The sequence below is a fragment of the Amphibalanus amphitrite genome, unplaced genomic scaffold (assembly GCF_019059575.1).
Source record: "Amphibalanus amphitrite isolate SeventyFive unplaced genomic scaffold, NRLGWU_Aamphi_draft 000072F_arrow, whole genome shotgun sequence".
Lineage (NCBI taxonomy): Eukaryota > Metazoa > Arthropoda > Thecostraca > Balanomorpha > Balanidae > Amphibalanus > Amphibalanus amphitrite.
The window spans coordinates 413,697-426,822 of NW_024881568.1; the positions used below are offsets into that span (position 1 = coordinate 413,697).

A 13,126-nucleotide genomic window follows, 5' to 3' on the forward strand; every position below is an offset into this window, starting at 1 on the left:
GGCCGAGATTGGCATGGTCTTAACTTGGCGAAGAGGCATCGGACGCCAAACTTCTGCTGCAGCTATTAATCACATTTCATGCGTTTCTTCTTCGAATACCTAATGTGTAGGTGAGCGTACCTGCATTTAGCAGTGTGTGCTATGCTATGTGGATGGGCACATCCGACAGTCGACACACTGCGCAATGGATTCCGATATTGCTTCTGCTTGGCTGATACTGGCTTTGTGTCTTCGAACGAACCATTGAAAGGGAGGACGTCATTTTTAAAGGTTGTTAGGTGCACTCAAACGTTCTAAGATAAGCAACTGCTGATTGAATTTCTGTCGAGGGTTGGTGGAACGCTCTGTTTACAAATGAGTATCTACCTACCTAGTACCTACCTGCAGTGGCAAATAACTGGGTCGCGGTCAGTTAGGCATGATTCACGATCACGAAGTCCCTTATCTTTTATTAGACTTATTAAGCCCAATGTGCAACATTTGCGTCTTTTCGCGTTGTATCGGGTAGCAAATGAGAAAATCTGCTTCTTCTCCACAGCCCTCAATTCAAGAAACCGTCCTTTTCCTTATCGCATCATTCCAGAACATAATTTTCAAACATGCATGGGTATCTTCCCCACAAAAAAAAACAGTAGTTTCCTTCGGCTCCAATGCGCCGCTCGCCCAGGGAGACGAAAGTGTTATATTCTCGGCGGTCCAGTCTGCATTCTGCAGCACACTCAAACTTGTCGGACCCCCAGCGCACGACTGAACGATTCGTATTGTTGTGAGTGACTGTGACAATTCACTGGTGGTTTCGGAATAATTAACAGGCGGCGCAGCCCAGTGCCTCTTACAATGAATTACAGTGGCGAATGCACTATTGCAGAGAAGAAATGGATTGAGCAGATGCCCAACCTCGCTGTATTATCAACTAAACATTAGGTACGCTTTACATTTTAATCAGGCAATCATGTAAACAAACGACTTGCGAGTTGCGACCCTTCCGCCTTACATAACACGGCAGAATGCCCCTGAGTCGGCTAAACTACACTGCATCTCTTCAAACCTTAAGTGTTTTACAATTTACCACTCAGCTATGCAACAGGCTTATAATTCACTGCTCAAGTCTCAACCCCTTTTTCCCTATCATCTTTTTGGCACCGTCAATCGCCATCTGCGCTGCCCACTGTCCAGCAAATAATCCGGCCGTCTCCAGTTCTCTGGCAAGGGCTTCCAAACTCAAGCGAACTCACCGAAGTTTCGCCATTCAATGCGCAGGATCTGTACAATTGAGTTTGAGAGCCTCTGGGTTGGCTCGGCGCGCCTGCGCCGCGCCGTTGGTCCGGCCAAGTACGCGAGTGACGTCATGCTATAAGCGTCATCCCCCGACCAAAGTCACCAATCAGAGCCCTAGAATCGACTTGTAGTTCCACACTTAGGTAACTCGCGACCGGCCCGGCCGATCCCTCGGTGGCCGGATCACCCTTGGAACCGTTTTATTCTCGACGAAAAGACAGACATAGCCAATCTAAAGCGGTGGCGGATCCAGGGGGGCAAAATGGGCATTTGCCCCTTGTTGTGTCGTGAGATTTGTCCGTGTTACTTCATAGCTGAGACTTTATCTTGGGTTAGAGCTTGTATTGCGCAGTCAGTCGCACTACGTCGGACACACAACCTCGACAACAACCAGCCATATATGGGCAACAGAGAGGCCCCGTGAAAAAGGAAGACAACAACTGACACGTCCTCTAAAACACTGCAATAGCTAAAGTCCTGCCGGCCAGCTTGGTCAAGGCAAATACACAACACTCCTCCCCACTAAATTAAGCTCCAGCTTTTGAATTGACACAAACCATTTTTTAGAAGCCAGCACACAGATCACATACATACATCTACATAAGCTTCGGCTACAGGTTGAGACGTTTCACTGGTACCCGTGTCCGGGTGGAGCGCCTCAGCATCACTTCAGGCTCCGGCGCCGGCTGTCGGGTTGATAGCGGCGCTGGACGTCTGGGCGAGTCAGCGGCCTGTTCAGCAGCAGCTCCTTCGCGCACGGGCGTCGGCTCGCGTGCTGGTTCTTGTTGAGCTTCCGGGGGAGATGACAACGGTTCCTGCTCTGCAGACAGCGACTCAGGGCGGGCCGTCTCCGGAACAACGATTTCCCGTCGGATGCCTTCGTCGTCGTCTTCTTGCATAGCCGGACGCGGATGACGAGGAGACGCCATTGGGATTGTCAGCAACTGGTCGATGTGGCGCTTCCAGACCTGGTCATGTACCTGAACCAGGTAGTGCTTGGTCCCTACCACATCCATCACCTCTCCCTCCGCCCATTTTCCGCGACCGCGGTAGTCTCGGGCGAGGACCGCGTCACCGATGGCAACCTGTCGAGGCTGACCATGACGTAGCTCGACTTGCGTTTGCTGCTTGTTCTGGATTTGAGAGGTCAGATCAGGCTTCAGAAGATCTAGCCTCGTACGTAGCTGTCGTCCCAACATCAGTTCGGAGGGCGTTCTTCCTGTAGTAGCCTGTGGAGTGTTTCGATACGCCATCAGGAAGTTTGGCAGGTTCATCTTCTTTCCACTTGTGGCCTTCAGGTAGCCCTTGAGACAGCCAACAGCTCGCTCTGCTGCTCCGTTCGTTGCGGGTTTGAACGGTGCGGTTCGGACATGCCGAATTCCATTCCGCTTCAAGAATCCTTCGAATTCCTTGCTCACGAGTTGCGGTCCATTGTCTGTGACGATTTGGTGAGGTAGGCCAAAACGTGCAAACACATTCAGGAGATGCTCGATAGTCTTTTCTGATGTGATGTGCTTCATTGGAGCGATTTCCATCCACTTCGAGAAACTGTCGATGAGGACAACGTACAGTTTCCCATCAACTGGGCCAGCGAAATCCAGATGGATTCGCTGCCACGGACCCTTTGCAAACTCCCATGGATGCAGGTCCGAACATGGTGGTTCAGCTCTCTTTTGCCAGCATCCTTGGCATCTTCGCACTTCTGCTTCAACTTCTTTGTCCATGTTTGGCCACCAGACGTGCATCCTGGCCAGCTGCTTCATTCTGACCATTCCTTGATGACCTTCATGTAGTTCTTCAAGAACTCTTTCCCTCAGATTCGGTGGAACTACCACTCGACAGCCCCATATTAGGCATCCTTGCTCCACCGTCAGCTCTGTTTGTCTGACCTTGAACGCATGTAGAGCTTCTCCGACTTTGTCTGGCCATCCTTTGTTTACGAAGTTGACCACTTTTGCGAGCAGCGGGTCTCTTGCCGTCTCACGCTGGATCGCTGCAGCAGTGACTGGGTTGAGAGAACTCAACTGGCCAATCAGGCACACGGTGCATTCATCTTCTGGTGCACTTGAATTCATCACGGAGGTTCCTTTTGGTAGACGCGATAGCCAGTCTGCTACCGGTATCTGTTCAGACCTCCTGACTTCCACGGTGAAGTCGTACTCTGCCATTTTCATCGTCCATCTCTGAATTCGGCTTGCTGCTAACGTTGGCAGTGGCGTTTTGGGACCGATCACCTGAGCCAGTGGCTTGTTATCGGTCACGAGTTTGAAGTGACGTCCGTACAGAAACTGCTTCAGCCTTTCGAATGCCCAAACGATGCAGAGTCCTTCTTTTTCGATTTGTGAGTACTTCTTTTCATGTTCACTGAGTGATCTTGACACGTACAGCACAGGTCTTTCGGGAACACCCTGCACCAGGACTGCCCCCAGACCATGTGGACTGGCATCGGTGATGACAGTCACCTGTTCCTTCACGTCAAAGTGTCGGAGCACTTCAGCAGATGCCAGGCGGGCTCTGATTCTCGTGAAACTTTCTTCACAATTCTTTGACCACTTCCATTCTTTGTCCTTCTTCAGGAGTTCATTTAGTGGTTTCGCCATCTTCGACAGATTTTCCAGGAACTTGCTGTAAAACGTTACAGCTCCCAAGAACTCACGTAGTTCTCTTTGATTTGTTGGCGCGTTTGCCTCCAGCACCGGCTTCACTCGCTCGGGATCAGGTCGGATTCCGTTTGCACCCAATCGCACTCCCAGATAGCGAACTTCCTTCGCCATGAACTGACACTTTTCCTTCTTGAGGCGCAGACCGTTTGTTTTCAGGATCTGCAGCACTTCATCCAGCCGCTTCAAGGCTTCTTCTTCAGTTTTTCCTGTGATGAGGATGTCGTCCAGCAGACATTTGACACCTGGTACTTTCTTCAAGATTCGGTCCATCGCTCTCTGAAAGAGCATTGGAGCTGACGCGACTCCATAGGGGAGCCTCAGCATCCGTTTCAGTCCGAACGGCGTGTTCAGGTAGCACAGTTCCTGACTTTCTTTTGACAACTTCATTTGCAGATAGGCTTGCGACAGATCCACCACAGATATGAACTTCGCAGGTCCGATGGTTGCCAGCAAGTCTTCGGTCTTCGGCAGAGGATGTACCGGTACGTTCAGGTACTGGTTCAGCGTCACTTTGAAGTCGCCACAGAGGCGTACGCTTCCATCTGGTTTGGGCACCACAACCAGTGGTGTTGCCCACTTCGGCGTCGGTTCATCATCTCGGAGATCTTCGATTACTCCCAGCGTCTTCCATCTTTCCAACTCCTTTTCCACTGCATCAGTCAGACTGTAAGGTACTGACCTTGCTGGTTTGAAGACGGGCTCTGCGTCTTTCTTCAGTTCCAGATCAGCTTCCTGACCACTCATTGTTCCCAGTTCATCACTGAAGAGTTCTTCATGTTCCTTCAGCACTGCACTCAGCTTCTTCATATTCTTTTGTGGTTCAGGTTTTTCTTTCACGTGACCAACCAGACTTGACCAGTTCAGCTTGATTTCATGCAGCCAGTTCCTTCCGAGGAGGCATGGACCATTTCCTCCCACTACATATACTGGCATCTTCTTCTTCATTTGACCTTCGTACTGCACATCCACTTCTGTCATTCCTCTGACAGGTATTTCATGTCCTGTGTACGATGTGAGCTTACATCTGGTATTCTTCAAGTTGAGGCTTTCAGCCTGCGCTTCTGGAATCATGGTTACCGGACAGCCTGTGTCCACAATGAACGTAACGTTCTTCTCGTTGACAGCCATGTTCACTTTGATGGCTTCCTTCCCTTTTGATGTGCTTTGGTACACACACAGATTTTCTTCAACTTCATCATCTTGGTCTTCTTTTTCCACATTCAGCGTTTTTCCATTTCTGCACGCTGCTTCCAGATGTCCTTGTTTCCCACAGTTGTGGCATCTGACGTGGGGTGGTACCCTGCAGAACTTGATCAGGTGGTTCGTTTTCCCACACCTGAAGCAATGTCTCCTTTCAGTTTTCTCCAACTTCCACTTCCTGTTTTCTTCATTGTTTTCATTTTTCCATGTCTTCCCTTGACCATTTGCATTTTTCCATGGCCTCTTATCTTCATGGCTCTTTCTTTCATTTACATTCCATGGTTTCCTTCTTTCCTTCAGTGATTCATTTCTTTCTTTGTTATGCCACTTCACCTTGTTCACTGCTTCTTCTTCTGCACTTTTTCCCATTCTTCTTACTTGTTCATTCACTGTTGCGTCAGTTGACCATATCATAATGGCACGCGATAGGGTCAGCACTCTTTCCTTGAGCATTGACTCCTTGACCTTGGAGGATGGGCACGTTGCTAAGAGCTTGTCCCTGATCAGATTGTCCATTTCCGAAGCTTCAAAATTGCATTTCCTTGCTTGCGTTTTCAGTTTAGCTACATACTCCTCTACCCTACCTCCTTCATATTGCATCATGTTGAAGACATGACGCTCCACCACCGTGTTCACTTGAGGCTTGAAATGCTTTTCCAATTGTGCTCTCAGTTTGACGTATGGGTCAGTTACATCAGCTATATCAGGCAGCGTATCAACAATTTCTTGTACATCCGGGCCAAGAAGATGTAGCACGATGTTCACTTTTTGAGCAGATGATTCAATATTTTGAGCACCCATGTAAATTTCAACTGATTTGATCCATTTACCAAAATCCTCACCTTTTTGCATACCCGGTGGCGGTGGCAGACTCGTAGCCATTTTAATTTCTTTTTGAGAGTTCAAATACGAAATTTAACCACTTTCACTTGTTTTTCTGGTTTCTTTTTCACTTTCTTTCCTTTTTAACAACTCCTTATATCTTCATTTGCATCGAAATTCAGCTTTTCTTTCCTTGCGACAATTGTTGCGCACTTGTGACATTCCTTTAATCTCCTTTTAGCTCTTATTCATTTTATCTCAGCTTGATCTCACTTTTTGATTTCTTTATCTCGTCCTCGTCGCCAATTTTGTTGTGTCGTGAGATTTGTCCGTGTTACTTCATAGCTGAGACTTTATCTTGGGTTAGAGCTTGTATTGCGCAGTCAGTCGCACTACGTCGGACACACAACCTCGACAACAACCAGCCATATATGGGCAACAGAGAGGCCCCGTGAAAAAGGAAGACAACAACTGACACGTCCTCTAAAACACTGCAATAGCTAAAGTCCTGCCGGCCAGCTTGGTCAAGGCAAATACACAACACCCCTCCCAAACGGCATACTTTTAACATTACGCCTATGGACGAGGCATAGAAAGAATCGATAAATTGTTATGGTTTGCCCCCCCCCCCCCCCCAAAAAAAATCTGAGCTGGATCCGCCTCTGATCTAAAGGCTGAGCGCGACTGCTTGCATTGTTATCAGAACATGACACATATTGAACAATAATTTACGATCATGGAACGGAACAGAGTAAATGTAATAAAACTAAATAATAATGTGAATAACAACACAGAACGATGTCAACGCAGTAGTTTTGTCGAAAATCTGAATGGGTTTATATCTGATCGATTGATCCATAACTTAGGATAAAGTAATTTGTTGCGTATTTATTTATGCGAGATAAAAAAAAGAACTCCCATTCTCACCACCCTTGTTGAGATTGAAGCACAATAGTATTTAAGCGAAAGCTAATGGAAGTAAGAGATCTTCAAGGTCGGGTCACTTAGGTTACGTTATAGTATCCTAGCCTCAGGAAAAGTTATAATGCTCGCCGGCACTGAAGAATGCTCGAGAGGTCACTGGTTGACCTGAGATCTTAACCTTCACACTTACAGGAGGAGGTCAAACCGATGCGTCCCTCACGGCTTTTTCACGAATAGCTCGAGTAAAAAGCGACCGACCGACCGACCGACTGACCGACCACGACAAAACTTTCAATATCCTGGAATTGATCAATGCTTTATCTTTCCTAAAAATATAATGACCCTGAGCCCAATGGCCTTTGACCTGTAACCTCTTTCTCGATACCATGTCAGGCCAAAATGCCGATTCCATGCATGTCAGCGCATATCATCTACGCGTTTCCAGGCATTTTGTGATTGGAAACATCAGGTCCCTGCAGGTGAAATGATCAGAGCCGACCTGATCATTTCACATGTCCGATCAGGAGCCGAACGGCTGTAAAGTGGGTTCCTACGGACCATTTCCATCAGTAGACGCTATAAAGCGGCCAATACTGGCAATATTAAAATTAGTTACCAGTCACTGTGTCTCGTAACCACGCACACAGCTTTCTGGAAGCCCCATTAATATGAGCGAAACGACGGAGACCGCACACGCTGCCCTCTGGCCGGTTAACATGTGAAACACATAAATGTCTGGCGAGGCTCGAAAGGGAAGCTTCACTTCCCATTTATCAAAACTTTCATGTCAGGAAGAGAATTACTACGCTTAGCTCGTGTCTCTGTATAACGTATTCATAAAAGAGCGCCTTGTCTGCCGCACTGGTAGCACCGAGAGCCCGCTCACTCGCGCCTACCCCTCTCCTCCCTCCCTCCCCCCAAGGGTCAGGCGATCCAGTGGCCCTCAAACCTGACCGCCCTCCGCCGCGCCGGCTCACCAGTGCAGCGCCACCCCGCCATGCTGCGGTACTTTCAAGACAGACTGTACCTATGTTGATGTTGTGTAGGGGTAAAAACTCGAGCGGTTTTACGCTACGCAGTAGCGAGCAGCTAAAACGTTTTAATATTTTTAATCTTTTCTGAGATGATAACTTTTGCCTGCTGATGTACTGATAAAAACCCTTGCATTCTATATCAATGCACTATCTGCTCGTTACCATGCCACAGTCTGTTGTGGAGTGGGGGCTGTTTTGTATGCTCTGAAGTTAAAATGTTTTCACTTCAATGACGATCGCGGTTGCACTTGGCTTCACCCATTGCTTTGTTCCTTTAGGTATAGTTTATACGCCCCCCCCCCCCCACCCCCAAGAAACAAAAACAAAACAAAACAAAACAAAACAAAACAAAACAAAACAAAACAAAACAAAACAAAACAAAACAAAACAAAACAAAACAAAACAAAACAAAACAAAACAAAACAAAACAAAACAAAACAAAACAAAACAAAACAAAACAAAACAAAGATTGCAAACACATGACACTTTCAATGACATAGTTATGTTCAATGCTATAACGAATTTTTACAACTTTGTCGTAGATGAGACTGTCAAGTGTAAATGTCGACCCCCCCCCCCCCCATGGCTGTCAGGTCCCCAGGGAGACGCTCGTCGGACGGCAACTTAGCCAGACGTCGCCATCAAAGAGAACAAACTTCCAGAATCTAATCAAAACCGTCAAAGGTGGTCTCGATGTGACAAAACTTCCACGGCAGTAATGGACTCCATGACCATGTGACCGGATTGGCAGAGTGGATCCCAGCGTGGCACAGCGAACTGACACCGCTGGGATGAGCGAAGACCGTTCGATAGCTCATGGTCGAAAATCCGGGCTCCGGTGGGACACTTTGTCAATCTCTTTTCCGGAAATCGGATATTGAATCTAGGAATATTGCATCACGCCCCACAGATTCTAGAGCCCAGCAACGTCAGGATTTAAGTCATGGCCCGGCATTTTGCTTCTTCCGCAGAGCTTATCCTGATTTGGAACTAAATAATTCATTTTAAATCCATTGATCTAACCTTGATTAGCTATTAAAGCTAATCTATAGTACAACAGAAAGCGGACACAGCAGATTAGCTGTGATCAGGCTGCCTTATTGGGCGATTAGCTTGGAATTAGTATTCTACTAAATCTTGTTTGCCGCCACATGAAGCTAACAATCAGCCGTCTTTGATGATGTTGACGCCACCGCGGGTCTCTCGTCTGAGCCCGCGAACAGCTTCCCGTCGTGCCCCCGTCTCCGGGCGTTCATTACAGAGGACGGAGCCATCACAAAGTCCGTAAACCAAACGCAGGGAGCGCCGATATTGCCTGGAGCGCCTCGCTCCATTTTCGGGCTCGCTCGGTGCCGTTCGGTCTTTTAGAGTTAGACGCAAAAAAAAAATGATTAAGTCTAACCTTGGCAAAGAGATAATAGCCGTTTTCACGACGGGCTATCCGGCGAGTGGACTTAATTTGACCAGATCTGCACCTAATTTCTTTTACAGCAAATATCTTCATTTTATAAGTTTGTTTCAGTGTTTTAACCCTCGCCCGTAAACGGCGATCTGCCACCTTCGCCCATGCAGGGGGGGGGGGGGGTTGGTGCGACCCCCCCCCTTGGCGTTTGAAAACGGAGCGTCGTAGAGCTTAGCGGAAAAGACCAACGGATTGCTCTCGCCGAGATCTCGCGATTGGTGGTATATTTTTTGGTCCTAGGTCAACATTTGACCTACTTTTGACCGGTCAAAGGTCAAATTTTCGGAAAAATAGACTTTTTTCAACTTTCCGCGGCGATTGCGGCAAAACGGTGGGAGATATCGACTTGAAATCTTCACTATCGTGTTTCTTGATCAATTCTCTATCGTTTGGTATGTATTTCGTTTCCCTAGCTCTAAAAATGGCGCGTTGGGAGCGCCGGAAGTCGGCAAGGTCACAGTCGGCGGCAGAAATTCGAAAAATCAAAATTTAAATTTGTGAAATCTGATTGTATTTTTGGATTTGGGAGGTCCATTTGCTCCCTATAGAAGCTAATATTGCTGCATATTCCCATTGAGGTGACAAGAATTAGCAAAATAGTGGTTCGGGCGCTTTTCAAAAATAGTACCGGACGCTGTTCCTCTTGTGACGTCATAGCTCCGTGACCTGACCTGACCCGGTCAAGTTTCTTATACCATATGATAGCCAATACTTGCCCCAACATGCATGGGAAGTTTCATCACGATCCATCAACCGATGTCCGTACCACCGGCAGGAAACCTCGGGCGTTGGCACTCAGTTTGTGAAAATCCGGCCGGAGGCTGTTCCCTTTGTGACGTCATAACTCCGTGACCTGACATGACCCGGTCAAATTTTTTTTTATCAAAAGATGCGCAAGGTTTGCCCCATAAGGTACCCAAAATTTGGCGGCGCTGCGCGCCGCCGTTTTTGCACTATTTCCGAAAAACCTCAGGGGGGGGTTGCACCAACCCCCCCCCCCCCTACATGGGCGAGGGTTAATCGATTATGCTCTCTGATAATATGGCAAAGCAGGCATATAAGCAATTAGCGCAACCCTAGCTGATAGCTACTAAGAGACACACTGAACCTAATTTGACCAAATCTGCACCTATCTGTACCAGATGTGCACCAAACGTGTACCAGATGGCCGTCGTGAAAACGGCTGATAAATATATTGTCCTATTTAACCCTCGCCCGCACATGGGGGGGGGGGGTGGTTGCCACCCTCCAGGCAGTCTTTCTGCTCTGCACTCAACATTTTTAGAGCTAGAAGGCTGATTTTTCGTATAGCTGCTCCTCTATCCTTTCTTGATGTCCACTGAAAATTTCAAGTTTCTGTGATTTTTTGTTTTGGAGATATGACCTTGTTTTTTCAGATCATGTCATGACCCAAATGGCCAATTCTCAACATCTTGCGTTTGCCATGGGCCTTGTGAGCTTTTGACACCCTGATTTCGGCCTTTTTTGCCAGTCTTACCTCCCACCTATCATGGAACATGTTGTTCGACGATGTACAGGGGTCAAGGTCAGGGTCAAGGTCAACCTAGGTCATCTAAGATAATTGCGTTTTAGGCAAGCTGAATTTAATTTTTGTGAAGTTTTTTGACTGCATTTTTGGTAAAAGCTTCTCAGATCATGATTTCATGTGATATGGACCCAAAAACAATCGGTGCACACATCAGTATACACACAGACAAACACAGACATACAAACACATATAATTGACCTTGACCTAACTTGACCTGAAATGACCTCAGCAGCAAAATTCTGGTCGGATGGTGTGACAAAGAGGTTCTAGCTGGCTTGGCACCAGAAAACAGCATCGTCATCGGTATTTGATAAGCAGCGCACTTGATATCCAACGGTGACCCAAAACAGCAACATTTTTTAGTTTGACCTGACCTGGAAGGTCAATGACTGACCTGAGAAGGTAAAACTGGGTATCATTGGATTCGTCTCTTCCCAAAGAATCTTTTTGGTCTTTACTGCTAAGCTCTATCTCCAACAGGAACGAAATGGCGCGGGGGGGGGGTGGCAACCCCCCCCCCCCCCCATGTGCGTTCTAGGATGGGAAAATGGCATGTGCGGGCGAGGGTTAAGTTTGTCAACTAGCCTAACTATCAATAAGATATTCGACAGCGTGCTTTTTATGTGTCATTTTAAGGATCAAATGTAATACGACTCCAGGTCAGGATAGCTCAGATATCCGGCCCGTTGCGGGACTCACGTTTTGTCTGGGAAGGCTGAGCGACTGCAGGCGGGCCAGCAGGTAGCGGTGGGTGACCTGCTGGTCCTCACTGACGGCGCGCTGCAGCAGCGGGAGGACGTCGGCCGACCACCAGACGTACCGCCGCCACGGCGAGCCGGCCGACAGCAGCAGTTCGGCCGCTGCGGGGAGACGGCGTCACAGCGGAGTGGCAGCGGGACAGAGGAACGGCAGTGTTATAGGGGATTGACAGCGTTATAGAAGTACGACAGTGTTATAGACGAACGACGGTGTTAGAGGGGGTGACAGTGTTATAGAGGAACGACAGTGTGAGAGGGGAACGACAGTGTTATAGAGTAACGACAGTTACAGTGGAACGACAGTGTTATAAGGGAACGAGTGTTACAGAGGAACGACAGTGTTATAGGGGAACGAGAGTGTTACAGAGGAACGACAGTGTTATAGGGGAGGGCAGTGTTGCAGAGGAACGACCGTGTCACAAAGGAATGACAGCGAGACACAGTGGGGAGTCGAAGCAAAATCAGCAGCGCGAGCAATGCTCAATAGGGGAAGTTGGGGGAACGCCGAATACTTTTTTTCTGACGCCCGTAGCACGCAAGGTAGACAACATAAGCTATTCTTGTTGGCGTCATTCGAGAGGCCAGTCTTTTGCCTTTCAAACATACCAGGCGCATTTGATGAATTCGCATACCGTTAAGCGCACAAACTAAAAATATCAAAGAAGTGACTTTTTCGGCGTTGCCCCGGACTGCGGGGAAAACCGAAAATGGGAGAAATGATCTACGGGGAATGCCGACATTGATGTTTTGCCACTTTATCTCAACTTTATCCAGAATTTATCAAAGCTGACACGCGTTTTAAGAGCTTGAGGACGCTTGGTGCACACTGGAAGTTATAATTGTGTGATATAATAAGAAAATGCCAGGTAAATAATTCCTTATAGGTAACAGGCCGTTGTGTCGGTTGAAAGTGTAATTTGTGTGACTAAAAATTCGCGTTGCTATTCTACAGCAGTAAAGTCCACGTAGCGTGCTTTAACGTGCGTAATTGCACGTTTTCGGCATTACCCCAGCCAGCCATACTCTCATTTGCAGGCCCATAACTTTTCAACGTGCCGTATAAATTTCAAATAGGCAGCACACTTATGCAAAGACATGCTGAAGATTACTTGACCGAATTGGCCAGACAAACGGTAGCATAATGAGTAAGAAATGCAGCTTCAAAGGTGCATGTAGTACAAGGAACGCGTACCTTGAAAACGCTCTTGGCGCCCTCACAGCCGAAGTATTCCGAATGACGACTCGTAACAAACATGCGATAATTGTAGTCACTTAACCCTATTCCTGGCGGGCTCCGCCGGGACAAGAAACTGGCGGGGGGGCCGATTCGGCCCCCCCCCCCTGAGATCTCGAGAACGAAGCAAGATAGCGACAAGCGGTAAACGGCATCGGATACGCATGGACAAGGTCTACAATTTTTACTAAGGTCATTTTCA

The 13,126-nt window shown here is 47.7% G+C and overlaps 2 protein-coding genes across 2 annotated transcripts in view; both read right to left on the reverse strand.

Moving 5' to 3' along the window:
- LOC122379139 overlaps positions 1-13,126 on the reverse strand; it is a 45,243-nt gene that overhangs the window by 30,554 nt on the left and 1,563 nt on the right. Inside the window, exon 2 of the mRNA XM_043361085.1 lies at positions 11,632-11,792. Within this exon, the coding sequence (XP_043217020.1) occupies positions 11,632-11,792 (161 nt within the window). The remainder of the gene's footprint in view (positions 1-11,631; positions 11,793-13,126) is intronic.
- Positions 1,662-6,501, reverse strand: LOC122379138 (uncharacterized protein K02A2.6-like). The gene is made up of 2 exons (XM_043361084.1): positions 5,333-6,501; positions 1,662-5,299 (listed from the first exon to the last, which is right to left on the reverse strand). The coding sequence occupies exons 1-2, from the start codon at positions 6,021-6,023 to the stop codon at positions 1,890-1,892; spliced, it is 4,101 nt and encodes a 1,366-aa protein (XP_043217019.1). The 5' UTR covers positions 6,024-6,501; the 3' UTR covers positions 1,662-1,889.